Here is a 14,383-nt window from a genome sequence, read left to right as displayed (position 1 = left end):
ACGACGTGGGGGGTTGTTACCTAAGTACCCGAGGTGCAACATAAGCAAAGGGTATCGACTGCCTTTCCTGCAAATATTCGTCTTACAGGTACGGAGCATACACCGGCCAAACGGTAAAGAGCAGGGTGTCGCGGACAATCATTTGCCAATTGCATCCAGCGCCGCGCGCTATCGTGACCGGATGCGCGTCTCAGAGATATCACGGCCGACGCGCTATGCGTTGCACAACAGCGTTCGTCTGCCATGTCCCTTCCATCAGACGTCATCAAAGTCATTCAAAACAAAAACAACCTTGACCATTTTGATAAGGACCCTTCACCGCAAGTCAAGTTGCATGGGCCAAATCCAGGGTTGTGGGTCTGGTGGCGGGGATCCCCTTCAAGCGCAGGCATCGTGAGGTTGTGGAGTTCACTGACACAGCCAGCCAGCAAAAACCAAAAGAGCACACAACAACGGCCCCGGATTACACCGGCCCGGATACTACTTCGTCCCTCGCTGACATCTTCTAGACGGAGCGAAGAAGACCTTGCTGGTGATGGCTTCAACAACCTGAAGGGGCGCGTCGCGCCTTCGAGATGGACGGAGTGGAATATGTAATAATCCCGATTTAGATACCTCAATTGACACCTGACACCGCCGAGGTTTTCACTCCTGACAGGTGACAATTTCAGCCACTCTCACGCCCAGATGAACCTCACCAACAATGAGCGAATCAAGATCATTACCAGGCCTAGCTGTATGAATGTTTCAGTTTTATTATGTTCAATTGTTTATTTGCTTCCTCAAAGCAGGAGTGTTCAACTCGACTCCGAGACTAACATCTCTAGTGTGACTACTGTCGGGTGAAAAAACTCAAGGTTCGTATACATCCCGGAGCGACATCAAATCTCCCCAATAGTATAAGGTCTGACATTTTCCGCAGTGTTCCAAAGAGAAACCCAGATGCGATGCCTGTATCCAGAATGCAAAATCATGCCATTACAGCGGAAGAGTCCAACGATCGCCTCTCACTCGCGCGTGAGCCTCTGCCATCCCACAACTTCCTGGCCCTGGCTGGCTCGCTAACACCAAATTCCAAGTTATTTGACGAGCGTGGAGAGCCGTCTCGCCAGTTTAGAGCATGTCTTCAAGCAAATGCTTCCAGATGTCGACATTGATCGAGCACTTTCTGCAGAAAGCCGCACGCGAAAGGCCCCTGAGCCGCCTGCATCACAATCGCCACAACCAAACACAACGACATCTAGCGGCGATGGTAACGCCATGACGGAAGCCATGCCGGAAGAGTCTGATGGCTTTGATTGGCAAGAAGATATCAATGCTCTTGCGGACGGAATGGCATCACTCTCTGTCGAGCCCAGAGGCGCAGGATACCTAGGTGAGCAAGGCCCAATGAGCGAGTATGGATAGTGCAGTAGGGCTAACGCAGATTCAGGCTCAACCGCAGGCGTGTTTTTCCTCCGCTCGCTGTTGACTTTGACTGGACACACGAAACCGCTCCTCGAAAACACGCCCAGAGCAGACGAACGCTTCAGCGCTATTGCGGCCTCCTCCCAGCTGTCCGAGGTGATCGCCTCTAGGCAGGTTATCGATCGGCTCATCGAGAGCTATTTCTCGATATACCACCGCGCTTACCCGTTTGTCCACGAGCCTACCTTCAGGGCTCAGCTCCACGAGGTCATTCCGCGGCCGCAACGGCGATCATGGCTCATGCTGCTCCACACCATACTTGCACTGGGCGCTTGGTGCCTCAACGATCCCCAGGGCGAGCTAGATGATGAACTATACCACCATGCCCTATCCTTCGGCGAAGACGAGTCCCTATTCGAAAGCGCAAACCTTGAATTCGTGCAAGCCCTCGTTCTTCTAAGCAACCTCAGCCAGAAACGGAACAAACCCAATACAGGCTCTAATTTCTTAGGGCTTGCCACTCGCATGTCGCTCAGCCTGGGTCTCCACCGAGAGCTGCCAGGCTGGCGCATCAACAAGTTGCAGCGGGAGATGCGTCGGCGAGTTTGGTGGGGTCTCTACATATTTGACAGCGGCGCCTCAACCACGTTTGGGAGGCCCATTCTCCTTCCGGACACTGAAGCTATGGATGTTCGACCAGTGCTCAACATTCACGATATGGTAGGTGCCCTTGCTGAGATGATAGGGTGGGCTGCGTGTGCTTCTGTTTCTGACATTCTATACAGAGCCTTACAAGCAGGACGACGGAACTGCCTGTGGAAGTCGACGAGCCGACGCTGTACTCTGGCCTGAAGATGCAGAGCCACCTCCACGTCCACTCCAACTTCATTTCGAATAGATTACTGTCATCCTCGGGCATATCTCCCGAGAGCGCGCTCTCCATGGATGCAACGCTGAGCAAGTGGTCCGAGTCGCTACCCGCATATTTCCACTTGGATTATGACGGGCCCTCCGCCGGGCCCTTCTTTCTGTTCACCAAGTCACGGCTCTGGTGGCGGTTTTGGAATCTTAAAATCATTCTTTTTCGACCTTTGGTGCTGCAGCAAGCCGTCAGCAAGAGCAGAGGAAGCATTCAAATCACTTTCAGCTCGTCTGATGAACGGTGCAGAAGCGTCGCCGTCCATGCCGCCATCGCATCAATCGCATCCATCGAACATTACACCAAGCACGGGGACATCACCAGGCTGGTTACATGGTATTCAATGTAAGTCACTCTCTGTCACGGAAACGCAATGTAGCCTTGATCGCGAGAAAGCTCTAACGGTTGTGAACTACAGCTTCTTCTTGTTCCATGCGTCCCTGGTGGTTGCACTCGTCCTGATTGTTGACCCGGAGTCGCCCGATGCGCCCCAATGGCAAGTCCATCTCGACACAGTTCGCCATATATTTCGTCATGTCTTTGCCAAGGACCAGCTCGCCGCTCGCTGTGCCGCCATTCTCGATGAAATCCTAATGCCCGGGTATTTTACTGGGTCCGACGACTTGCCGACCGTTGATCCAGACTCCTGGTCGATGAACTTCTCCACGTGGCCAGCCGAACCGAACGACGACTTTTTCAGCTTTCTGGGGTGGCCCGGACCCGAAAACTTGGAAATGTAGATGTTCGGGAGCTTATCTAGGGGACGATGCCTAGTTCAGAATGCGGACTGTTGGCTCAATCAGGTTGGAGCGGATATGATCGCCATTCGGTACGTCGTTCTCTTCTGCACGCAAAAGGGCCCGTTCCATCGTTGCCTCAATCCCAGCCCTCAAATGTCGGGACGCGAGGCGTTCTCGTGCCACGTCTGTCGGGACGTCGACAAACCACCTACATTGCATGTTAGCGTGAACGGGACCAGCAACCTCTCAGCGAGGGAACCTACCTGTCGTCCACGAGATCGGCGATGCTGTTCCATGGATCCTCGTCGAGGAGTGTGTAGTTGCCTTCGATTATGACCACCTTCGTCCGAGACGATATCGTGATGCCGTCTGGCAGGGGATCCTTCACTGCATGGTCGAAGCTAGGAGCGCTAATGACGATCTGAGGCTCATCACATGTCGTCACCGGCACCGTCTTCAGTCGCCGTATAAGCTTCAAGAAGCCGTGCGCGTCAAAGGTGAATGGTGCGCCACGTCGCTTGAGGGCCAAATCAGGGTCGTCGAAGGAGGAAAGTACGGCGCGTGGGTAGTGAAATCCATCCTATCATCGACAACATGGTGAGCACCTGGGAAGTAGTCGTCAAGAGAGGAAGGTTGACGAACCATCGGAAGGATTGCAGCCTCGTCAACTCCGTGTCTCTTCAAATCGTCAATGAGTGTGGCCGCGACGGTAGACTTGCCCGACCCCGGAACGCCAGCCAAAGCAATCAAAACCCGGCAAGACGGTCGGGAACGCCTCTGCTCAGAGAGGAGATTCTCTACGCGCTCGCGCAGTTTGGCAACTGTTCTCGTCTGGTTTTCATACATGGTTTTGGACTCAAGGCGACGCGTCCTTGAAGTAAAATAAGGCAAGCACTCGATCAAACACGGCGTGGGAACTTGAGTTGTCCCGTCAAATATTTCGGCAGGGGAGATCTAATCATGGAGACTTGTATTGTGCTGGGACATCCACCCAACCGGCCGGTGGGAGTCCATCGTAGCACATCGTTATGTTGCATTGCTATTACGCCGGATTCCTGCCGTCCGGGGGTTGAGCAGAGGTTCCATAGGCCGAACCATTGTTGGCCGACAAGTGGAGAAAACCCATGCTGCCTCTAGCAAAATCCATCAAGATCTGCGTCCGTCTACGGAGGAGGAAGCCAGCCTCGCATTGGCCCGGACTGCTGCAGTCCGGAGCCACCTGCTCACCCACAATAACTGGGACTGCGATGGAGTCACCCCTCACTCGCGGACTGCATATAAGTACCCCAGAAAACTCTCCGCAAAAATTCCCCGGATTCGACAACTCGTGTCAGATCGGGCGTTACTTTATCTCTTCAGCTTAACCTTCGTTCAAACATGGCAGGTGAATTTGTCACTGCTGAGGGCGGCACGACCCCGGACGTCGTGATGCCCAAAAAGTCTGTTTGGCGGGTGCTTCGCGAAAACCCGTATGTCTTTGGACTTTCAGCAGTAAGCGACTTGAGATATCTTCTGTAATGGAAAGGTGCTGACACAACTTTCAGTTCGCGTCCCTTGGCGGGCTTCTCTTTGGCTATGATCAAGGCGTCGTGTCAGGCGTAATGACCATGGAGTCGTTCGCGGCGACGTTCCCCCGCATTGCTATCGACAGCACATTCAAGGGCTGGTTCGTCTCGACCTTGCTGCTTTTTGCCTGGTTCGGCTCTCTCATCAATGGCCCCTTGGCCGACTGGCTTGGCAGAAAGGGCTCGATGCAGCTTGCCGTGGTCATCTTCATCCTTGGCGCCGCCTTTCAGACAGCTGCAAGCGACGTCCCGCTACTTTTTGCCGGTTCGTACCGAAGTTGCCTGCTTGATCTATCCATATAGCTAATCAAGACCTAGGTCGTGCCATTGCGGGACTTGCTGTCGGCATGCTGACGATGATTGTCCCCATGTACATCTCTGAGCTATCTGTGCCTGATATCCGTGGCACGCTCGTCGTCTTGCAGCAGCTTTCCATTACCCTGGGCATTCTTGTCAGCTACTGGCTCGAGTACGGCACCCAGTATATTGGCGGGACCCGGTGTGCTCCCGACATCCCCTACACCGGTGGCACCTCGGAGCTGCCCACGTTCGACCCCCGCTCTGATGTCGGACCTGACGGATGCACTGGTCAATCCTCTGCCTCATGGAGGGTTCCGTTTGGGCTCCAGATCTTCCCCGCACTGGTTCTGGGTCTCGGCATGGTCTTCTTCCCAGAGTCCCCACGGTTCTACCTCATGCGTCACAAGGAGGACAAAGCCCTCGCAGCACTGGCCAAAGTACGTGGCTTGCACCCAGATACCGAGTCTCTTCGCGCCGAATACCTTGGGATTAAGGCCGAGGTCCTTTTTGACGAGTCACTAAACCGTGAGAGGTACCCCGGCAAGAAGGGCCTCTCACTCTTCATCGCACAACACCAAGCTCTGGTATCGTCATGGCCAGCATTTAGGCGTCTAGGGTTAGGGTCAGGAATAATGTTCTTCCAACAATTTATTGGATGCAACGCGGTCATTTATTACGCTCCTACGATGTTTGCCCAGCTTGGCCTCTCTGGAAAGACATCTGGGTTGTTGGCAACGGGGGTGTACGGCATCGTGAACACGCTCTCAACTTTGCCCGCCCTCTTCCTCATCGACAAAGTGGGCCGCCGCCCTCTTCTCATGTGCGGGGCCGCTGGAACCTTCATCTCACTTGTCATTGTGGGCGGCATCATTGGCGGGTTCGGCGAGTCCCTCCGCACGAACAAGTCGGCAGGCTGGGCCGGAATTGCCTTCATCTACATCTACGATATCAACTTCTCTTATTCGTTTGCGCCCATTGGCTGGGTCTTGCCTTCCGAGATCTTCAACCTTGGCAACAGATCGAAAGCTATGTCTATCACCACGAGCGCAACTTGGATGTGCAACTTCATTATCGGACTTGTCACCCCGGACATGCTCGAAAAAATTGGTTACGGGACCTACTTATTCTTCGCCGCTTTCGCTCTCATCGCCTTCGTAATGACATACTTCTTCGTCCCCGAGACACGTGGAAAGAGCCTGGAAGAGATGGATTTGGTGTTCGGTGACACGGCGGCACACGAGGAGAAGACTCGCCTGCTCGAAATTGCGGCCTCCATGGGACTGACAGACGTGTTGTCGGATGAGAAGCTCGGCACAGACGTCAAGCACGATGGATGAGAGACGTGCGTGATCTCACCTATCAGAAAGGTTAATAATTCAGCTGGGCATATGTGATGATGCAGCTTTCACAAGATGCTTATATACCCAGAAGCAGTCGTGGCAACAATCCAACCCAATGACTTACACAAACCATCACTAAAGCTAGTAATGTTGCTTTAATTAATATCAGGCGGCATATACCAGCAAACTGCTGTATTTATACAAAAGTCTTTCTCTTTGGTTATCGCCTCTTGGTGCATGTTGTCACAGGTTCGCATGAAGTTGTCGGCGACGTTCGCCAAGACACCCGGCAACCTGATGAGCCGCGTTCTTTCCCTGCTCAATAGCCCCGTCAATAAACCCCCTCCAACCATCCGCGCTATCTGAACTGGCAAAGAAGACTCTACCATGCGTCCTCTGAAGCTCTTGCAGGTATCTGCTCATCGCAGCCCCCTTCCAACAGCTCCACTGGCCACCAGCCATGGGGTCGTTCGACCAGTCGTGGCTGAGGTACGCCGTGATCTCCGCATCCGGCTTCACCGCGCGCTTGAACTCGTCCATCACCCTCGCGTGGTCCTGGAGGTTAGGGTACACTCCGCTCCGGAGCGCGGCCAGGCAGTAGGTCCCGTCGGGCCCCGTGCTCTTCGTGCCGTTGTGGTCCGAAAACGCCAGCAGGTACGGCGTCGAGCCGTCGGGCGCGGTCGTGGCGAACCAGCCAGATTCGATCTTGTCGAGCCGGAAGTGGACCTTGGCTCCCTTGTTCTGGTGGCCGTAGTCGACGGCCTCGCGCCGCAGAGGGCTCAGGGGAGGATCAAACGCAACTCGACTCAGGCAGTTGCTTGCGAGAAGTGGTTAGTTCAGCCTGAAGAAAATTGAGGCGATGGCCCGCTGCTGCCGACTTACAGAGGAATCGTCGAGACGACGAAGCCGGCGCTGAAGACTCGGCCCTCTGCGGTGGTGATTCGCACGGCCGAACTTGTCTGCTCGATCGCGGTGACGACTTGCCCAAACAAGAGGTCACCCGTGAATTCTCCCCGGATCGCTTTAGCAAAAGACGTCATGCCCCCGTTGCCGAGCTTGAAGAGACCGCTGAGGTCGTACGCTCCCGCCATCGAATGACCCCCCAGAGCGTACCACCGGAGGACCTCCGTGAAGGAAGTGTCTGCGGCGTAGTTGCACCCGAATAAGTTCACGAGCGAACTGAAATAGTCCTTCTCCAGATCCGTGATGTCCAGCTGGTCGAGTCGGTCTTGCACGCTCAAGCCGTCGTACTGCTTCCAAGGCGCGGGCTCTAGGAAGGGCTCGTGTGGGAAGGGCATCAGGCTCTGGCTCGTGTTACCGTCAATGCCGAAGAAGAGGGTAGCAACCCTCTCGGCCGTGGCCCAATTCATCTCAGACGTCAATTTCTTGACCGTGTCATTTCGAGGCTTGAAAAATGCCTTCGCGTCGGAACAAGCCCCCGCGGAAGCCTTGAGGTTGCGATGAAGTCCGTACCGATGGAGTTCGGTGTAGACGTGCGGTTGGCACCTAAGCTGCCTCAGTCATTCCGCTTCCATTAATCCCAAAAGAAAGAGAAAAAGGGGCGAGCCGTTGCTGATCACGTACCAGTGCATCCAGGTGCCGCCCATCTCAAACTCCTCGCCGAGGACGGACGCGGTCCAGGTTCGCCCGCCGATCCTGTCGCGCCCCTCGAGTAGCAACACGTTTACTCCTGGTTGCTTCGCCAGATCACGAGCTGCGATGAGGCCTGCAAAGCCTCCGCCAATGACTACGACGTCATAAGATTGCTTGATGTGCTGAGAGTTCGGCAGCACAGCTGCTGTTGGTAGTCCTTCAGTTGTGCCGTCAGGAGTCCATAGATAACCCTCCTTGGACCGTGACATGGCGGGAAACGACATCGTGTAGTTATATTGGAAAGATTTTGCATGAAAAATGCGCAAAATGGACACAACCTACGGCAGCGAGAGCAACCTATTTGACAATATATTCAAAAGCATGTGGAGTACGATGCCGTCAAGAGACAGCTCACCAGCTCGTTTTTTCAGACATGCTGCGAGGCAAAGTTTCCCGTCTTGGAAAATGTTGCCGGTACCAAATGTCTTCCTCCAAGCCCACCGGAACCTAGTGGCTCTCGCCCCCATCTCATGACCCTTTCCTGGAAAGTAGAGCGGCGGGACAGACGGCGTGGCAGGCGGCGTTCCGGAACTTGACGGAATGCCTCTTACCTTGAGCCCATTGCCGAAGAGGTTCGAAAACGCCGATCGACCATTTGTTCAGTTTAGGATTATGGACTACTCAAAGATCATTAGCAAATGCGCAGTGTCAGGAAGAGTATTCGCGGTGATAAGGCAATAGAGACATGGATTTTGCCGGGCCACGGAAAATGATGCGGAAACGGTCTATTCAAGTAAGAAATCTCCGACTAAACCCCTGGCTCAGTTGGGCATCCACCAGCAACCAGCAAGCTCACGTCACCTGACGTATTGCGCAGGGACTAGATGAGATCTTTTCGGAGACGGAATCTCAACCGGAACTCACCCGGAAGCCGGAGACTCTCGTACGTCAAAAACTACCCTAATAGGAAGGTTTTCTCTTCATTTCTCGATGCCGATGACAAGTCACCTCCCATGTCTTCCTTGTCGAAGACTAGCGTAACAATAGCCAGCTTCACAATTAGTAGTATTCCTCCTCTTATCAATCGGCTCTCAGTCATGAATATTGCTTAGTCAAGTCATAACTACTATTCTCTATCAATAAACGGAGAAACTGAGACGTCCTTTAATCACGCGGCTAAGGTTCTTGTCTTGTAATCATTACATTCATCTCCCAAACATCAGAAAACGAACTTCGCAATGCCCGTACGCGAACAACTTCTCAACGCTGCCGCGGTACACTTCTCAAGTCCGCCGGGGGCCCTCTCTGCCGTCGGATCCGAGCTGGGAATCTCTCAGGCGGTCTGTCTGCCCGCCAACGCGTCGATTGTGATCACTTCGGGCCAGTGCGGTTTCCATGAAGATCTCTCAATATCGCCCCGACTTGATGAGCAGATTGAAATGACGCTGCTCAACGCTCAAAAGACACTGCGTGCCGCTGGAGTCGACGATGGTCTCATGTCTGTGTATCAGATCACGCTCTACGCCCTTCAGATTGATGGCGAACTGGTTCGGATATGGAGAGAGATGAAGAGGAAGTATATGAGCTCCCGCGCGCCGGTGGAAACCGGTGTCACCGTTCCAGCATTGTATGGAGGGGCGAAGGTGGAAATGACTTTCTATGCCGTGGGAGGTCGAGGGTCTGGTCCAAGCCAAAAGCTGTAGTTTTCATTCGCAGAAAAATGAGTACCGCTAGTTACTAAATAAATGAACGAGCGACGGAGAACTGAAGTATTTCGTCAGTCCTCAATATCTTTCAAGCCTCGCATGACTAGATGGGGAAAGTAAGTCTTAGACGCTGAATTCGAATGACGTAGGGCACGACACTGCATTTGCAATGTATCATAATGTACTTTGAGCAGTGTAGCTCCAAAGAAAAGAAGTGAAACACAACCGATATGGATGTGACATATAACATTTCCAGCAGGTATCTTCTACGCGCTGCCCTGGTGGTAGCCGTCGCTTTTCCTAATAATCCCTCATCACCTGGACAGTGTTAGTTGGTTTTGTTCATTCAAAGAACGAGATTGCATTGCAGAAGTCTCTGATGATGTTTAGTCCTACCTAAGCACTACCACTATGTCCTGGAAACTGGCCATCCAAAGGTGTCAAAACAATCGGGATCCGGAACTGTTTTCTTCCCTTCCAAATGTAGTACAATACCCCGAAGACTGACCACCCGATCATGACCCCAGTTGAGTAGTTCATCGTTTCCCAGCTGACAGGTATTTGGCTGGGGAGCGCGCTGAATGCGATGGAGAGTACCATGAACGCAACAGCGATCACGTTGAGTATGGGCCCAACACAGCCGCGCAGTTTGAAAGGCCCATACTCGGAAACGCTCAACTTTCTGCGGCCATTGAGAAGCATGCCGACGATAGGAAGAGCATATGATGTGTATGTACCGATGATGGCCATGGAGAGCACAGCATTGAAGGCGGTAGAGTTGCCCAAGTAGATGAAGCCAATGAGCATCTGCAAAATCAGAATAACATAGATCGCATTTGCTGGAATCTGACTCCGCTGATCCACTCGTCCGATCAGTTTCGAGTAAGGTACAGCCTCGTCGCGAGCGAACGCCCATAATGTTCTTGATGTTGATGTTAACGCGGCACAGCAAGCGGCTCCGGCTAGAACAATGAGCAGCAGCGACATCGTCGTCGCGCCTGCGGCGGACTGGGTTGCATCAAGGTAAATCTGCATCACCGGAGAACCGAGAGGTGTGGCGAGAACACCCTCTAATTTGCTCGTGGAGAAGAGGAGTATGATGGCGTACACAAGCCCCATGAGCCCGTTGAGTACAATGCTTCCAATCATCGCAAGCGGCACGTTCCGGGCAGCGTTGGGAAGTTCCTCTGCAAGATGGCAAGCAGCATCGTATCCGAGGAATGGGTATACCGTGCTGATCAAGCCTACGAGCCAGGCAACGCTGTCACTCGACCAGCCGGTTTCGTTGTAGACCTCGGTGAAGACGAATGAAGCGCTGTTCTTGTCGGACATGACTGATAGGACGACAAGTATAGCCACAAAGCCGACAACATGCATTACGCCTGTTTAGCAAAGGAAAAAGTCAGAGGCTGGATCTCTAAGTCAGTCATGAAGCCGTCGACTTGCCTGAGATGAGGTTGGCAGTAGGCAGAAGCTTGCTGCCCCAAAGATTCATGGTAGTTCCGTAGAACAAGAATGCCCAGTATAGTAGAAGAGCTTGCCATCGGGTAGGTCTGTAGCTCTGGGAGTTCATGGTGATGAGTGCCTGGGTCATTAGCCCACAGGCAAAGGCAATGGACGCTGTTAGAACGATCTGTCCTCCGATGGTGGTCCACCCGGTCATCCAGGCTATGAACTTTCTCCCTCGCACCGGATATAATGCGGTGACCCAGTGGTACTGTCCTGCGGTGAAGGTCAGGGGATGTTGCTTCCGCGATTGTTCATCTGTAATTCGGAACTCACCACCAGCAGTAGGATAGATGGACGCGATTTCACCGAGAGATAACCCAATTGCGATAGTACATAGAAAGGTGAAGATGCTAGGAGCGACATCAGCGTAAGCTTAGCCAGCGTGATAGAATGGAAGGCCTACTAGTTGTACAGAAGGCATGGCGCCCCTCCACTTGTCAACGCCTGAGCGATGACACTGGAACATCCCTCCCAAGTGCCCATCAAGCACAAACAAAGAGCTATCAGCGAGGGGAGGGAGAACGAGCGATCCAGTTGGCTTTCGAACCCCAGCTGGCCTAGACGTTCGTCATCAATACTGGTAGCCTTCTCTGGTGCCCTTGGCGAGGTTGCCCGGACGAGACTGTCCCCATCATGTCGTTTATCTGTCTTCATCTGGACTGAAAACCACAGCAACAAGAATTGGCTGCCGAAGAGTATTTGCGGAGACAGGGACTTGCTAATGCTCAGGAATCCATTCAAGCTTTAAATAGAAATGTGTGTCGTTAGACAGCGATTGACATCAACACTCGTGTTACGTCTTATGCCTGCTTTTCCTGTGAAGTTTCATAGACATAAGTTCCTTTCCTGGTCAGATAAACCTCAGTTCGGTGCAAAGTAAGACTCAGATCACGTTCCTCCTGGGCTCTGCTGTATGCTTCGCTAGGTATCGATGCCTTCCTCTCCTGCCAAGCTACTAGCAGTAATGCTTGGACCTCCTTATCGAAGCAGAATAGGAGGAACGGCAATCGGGAAATGGTGGCTGGCTATATTATCTTAGAATGGAAATAACACGCGATCGAAATGCTACAGCAGCTAGACTAGTGTAAATGCAATCCACGGCAACGGAATGATCCTGATATCATCGGAAACACCCTCGGAAGGTGGGGCCACCTGCATCCTACCCCATGCACGAGTTTCCAAACAATGCAAATGCAGTTCCGTTGGTCAGATTATCCGATGACGCTGCTGCTGTAGTAAATAGAGGGTGTATACTTCTGTCTGTTGAACTGGCTACTCCAGGTATGTTGGGCATCAGGTCTCACACAATTATGCTACGCCTTAGAAGAATCTCACGGATAAGTCCCTCCAGCCGCAGGGTTCTGGCGAGCGAAGGTCGGCGATGTTTCGCAACAAACACAAATGTTCCATTGGTCATCGACGGCAAGGACATCGAAACCCAAACTCGATTTGATGTGATAAGCCCTTTGACTGGGACAAAGATCTGGTCGTACACTTGTGCTACGAAACAACATGTTAGAGACGCAATTCGAAGTGCTCAGGATGCGTTTCCTTTTTGGTCTCAAACTAAGGCATCTCACCGTCGAGATATTTTGCTCAATGCTGCGAACATCATGGATAATAGAAGGAATGAGCTGGGAGATTACATGCATCATGAGATTGGTGCTGAGCAAGATTATCAGAATTTCATTCTGGGCTTGGCCATCGAAGGATTCAAGGACACAGCCGGAAGGATTTCAGGAGCAGTCTCAGGCGTTCTACCAGAATCTAGCCTGCAAGGAATGAAGGCCATGGTATGCAAAAGGCCGTATGGCGTTAATGTCGGAATCGCTCCATGGCAAGTTGATTCTATTCGATGACTCCATCCCCTGCTGACTTGACGGTCTCTAGGAACGCTCCATATCATTTGGGATTGAGGTCCGTTCTTTTTGCCTTGGCAACAGGAAATACAGCCATTTTGAAGGGAGCAGAATTGTCGCCTAGATGTTACTGGGGTATTGCCGACGTCTTTCGTGAGGCTGGTCTTCCTGAGGGGTGTTTGAATCTCATCTTTCACGCGCCCTCGGACGCCCCAGCTATCATTAATGAGCTAGTCAGTCATCCGGATATCAAGAAGGTCAACTTCACAGGAAGCAGTCAAGTTGGGCGCATCATTGCGGAGATGGCTGGCAGACATCTCAAGCCTGTCTTAATGGAGCTCGGAGGCAAAGCGAGTGCCATCGTGTTGCCAGATGCAGACCTTGACCACGCTGCGCTACATTGCGCAAAAGGTGCCTTTATGAATGTAAGTACTCATGTCGCGCGCAAATCGGGAAGTAGTCGCTAAGAGATGGAAAATTTAGGCGGGCCAAATTTGCATGTCAACTGAGCGTATCATTGTTCACGAGTCCGTAGCGGATGACTTCCACAAGGCTCTTGTGGTTGCGACCAAAGATCATTTCGTATCTAAAAACTCGACTCCTGTGCTTGTCACAGCGGCGTCGGCGCGTCGAAACCGGGATCTGGTTGCGGATGCAGTGTCGAAGGGCGCAACCCCCCTTATGACGCCGAAAGAGCAGCTCGGCGGACTGCCCGAAACTCGAATGGCGCCGACGTTGCTGAAAAATGTAAACAAGGAAATGACATTATACAAGACGGAATCATTTGGGCCTAGTGTGTCCCTTTTTACCTTCAAGTCCGAAGACGAGGCAGTGAGTCTTGCCAACGACACAAACTACGGCCTCAGCGCGTCCATCTTCACCAGAGACATTGGAGCGGCATTTCGCATTGGAGAGTCCCTCGAATCTGGTGCGGTTCACATCAACTCAATGACCGTTCATGATGAGTATTCATTACCTCATGGCGGAGTAAAGCAGAGTGGCTTTGGTCGCTTCAATGGATATCAAGGGCTGGATGAGTTTATGTACTACAAAACTATCACTTGGATGGAGTGATTCGTCTCACGCGCTCTATCATTAATGTCATTCTCTTACTGTTAATTGGCGTTTGGAGTTAAGACAAAGCAGAACTGGTCTCTGCGTATGTCGTATAAGACTTTGGCGCGGAAAATACGTTTGTAGGCTCTTACACCGCGTTTCGTGTCTCTGAGGTAATGAGTTGCCCGCGTACAAAGACAGAGTTCGTCCAAGTTTGCACCGAAAAGAACGACTTCTGAGTAGCTTGTGGACCCCAAAGGTCAATAAGCAGCATGTATCCGAATACGCGTATGGCTTCAAATGCCGACATATACTCGTAAATTCCCGTGCCAATCACTTTTACCCCGCAATTTCATCTCCAGACTTACACCACAATCAAATGTCGAGTA

General features: G+C 52.4%; 7 protein-coding genes across 7 annotated transcripts; 4 read left to right on the top strand and 3 right to left on the bottom strand.

Annotated features, from left to right (window-relative positions):
- Nucleotides 1-922: 922 nt before the first annotated feature.
- GCG54_00003524 (Regulatory protein GAL4) lies at nucleotides 923-3,066 on the top strand (the record flags this gene model as incomplete). The annotated part of the gene is made up of 5 exons (XM_045403597.1): nucleotides 923-1,017; nucleotides 1,080-1,375; nucleotides 1,433-2,127; nucleotides 2,193-2,671; nucleotides 2,745-3,066. Coding segments are annotated over 5 exons (1,887 nt in total), but the record flags the coding sequence as incomplete, so codon positions are not given.
- A 30-nt stretch (nucleotides 3,067-3,096) lies between these two features.
- On the bottom strand, nucleotides 3,097-3,912 carry GCG54_00003523 (putative uridine kinase; the record flags this gene model as incomplete). Its single annotated transcript, XM_045403596.1, has 3 exons — nucleotides 3,097-3,274; nucleotides 3,330-3,646; nucleotides 3,709-3,912. The coding sequence occupies 3 exons, from the start codon at nucleotides 3,910-3,912 to the stop codon at nucleotides 3,097-3,099; spliced, it is 699 nt and encodes a 232-aa protein (XP_045259784.1).
- Nucleotides 3,913-4,443: 531 nt separating this feature from the next.
- Nucleotides 4,444-6,268, top strand: GCG54_00003522 (High-affinity glucose transporter; the record flags this gene model as incomplete). The annotated part of the gene is made up of 3 exons (XM_045403595.1): nucleotides 4,444-4,557; nucleotides 4,611-4,896; nucleotides 4,950-6,268. 3 exons carry the CDS (start codon nucleotides 4,444-4,446, stop codon nucleotides 6,266-6,268), a joined length of 1,719 nt encoding a protein of 572 aa, XP_045259783.1.
- Nucleotides 6,269-6,514: 246 nt separating this feature from the next.
- GCG54_00003521 (Pseudooxynicotine oxidase) lies at nucleotides 6,515-8,148 on the bottom strand (the record flags this gene model as incomplete). Its single annotated transcript, XM_045403594.1, has 3 exons — nucleotides 6,515-7,088; nucleotides 7,154-7,777; nucleotides 7,856-8,148. 3 exons carry the CDS (start codon nucleotides 8,146-8,148, stop codon nucleotides 6,515-6,517), a joined length of 1,491 nt encoding a protein of 496 aa, XP_045259782.1.
- Nucleotides 8,149-9,102: 954 nt separating this feature from the next.
- On the top strand, nucleotides 9,103-9,567 carry GCG54_00003520 (uncharacterized protein; the record flags this gene model as incomplete). Its single annotated transcript, XM_045403593.1, has 1 exon — nucleotides 9,103-9,567. The coding sequence occupies one exon, from the start codon at nucleotides 9,103-9,105 to the stop codon at nucleotides 9,565-9,567; it is 465 nt and encodes a 154-aa protein (XP_045259781.1).
- A 399-nt stretch (nucleotides 9,568-9,966) lies between these two features.
- GCG54_00003519 (Choline transport protein) lies at nucleotides 9,967-11,733 on the bottom strand (the record flags this gene model as incomplete). The annotated part of the gene is made up of 3 exons (XM_045403592.1): nucleotides 9,967-10,885; nucleotides 11,013-11,429; nucleotides 11,483-11,733. The coding sequence occupies 3 exons, from the start codon at nucleotides 11,731-11,733 to the stop codon at nucleotides 9,967-9,969; spliced, it is 1,587 nt and encodes a 528-aa protein (XP_045259780.1).
- A 629-nt stretch (nucleotides 11,734-12,362) lies between these two features.
- On the top strand, nucleotides 12,363-14,012 carry GCG54_00003518 (Vanillin dehydrogenase; the record flags this gene model as incomplete). The annotated part of the gene is made up of 3 exons (XM_045403591.1): nucleotides 12,363-12,886; nucleotides 12,970-13,363; nucleotides 13,422-14,012. The coding sequence occupies 3 exons, from the start codon at nucleotides 12,363-12,365 to the stop codon at nucleotides 14,010-14,012; spliced, it is 1,509 nt and encodes a 502-aa protein (XP_045259779.1).
- Between the last annotated feature and the right edge of the window lie 371 nt (nucleotides 14,013-14,383).

The sequence above is a fragment of the Colletotrichum gloeosporioides genome, assembly GCF_011800055.1.
Source record: "Colletotrichum gloeosporioides strain Lc1 chromosome Unknown consensus_74, whole genome shotgun sequence".
NCBI classification, from domain to species: Eukaryota; Fungi; Ascomycota; class Sordariomycetes; order Glomerellales; family Glomerellaceae; genus Colletotrichum; species Colletotrichum gloeosporioides.
Note: the sequence above shows the minus strand (reverse complement) of the source record. Positions and strands in the feature narration are given on the sequence as shown.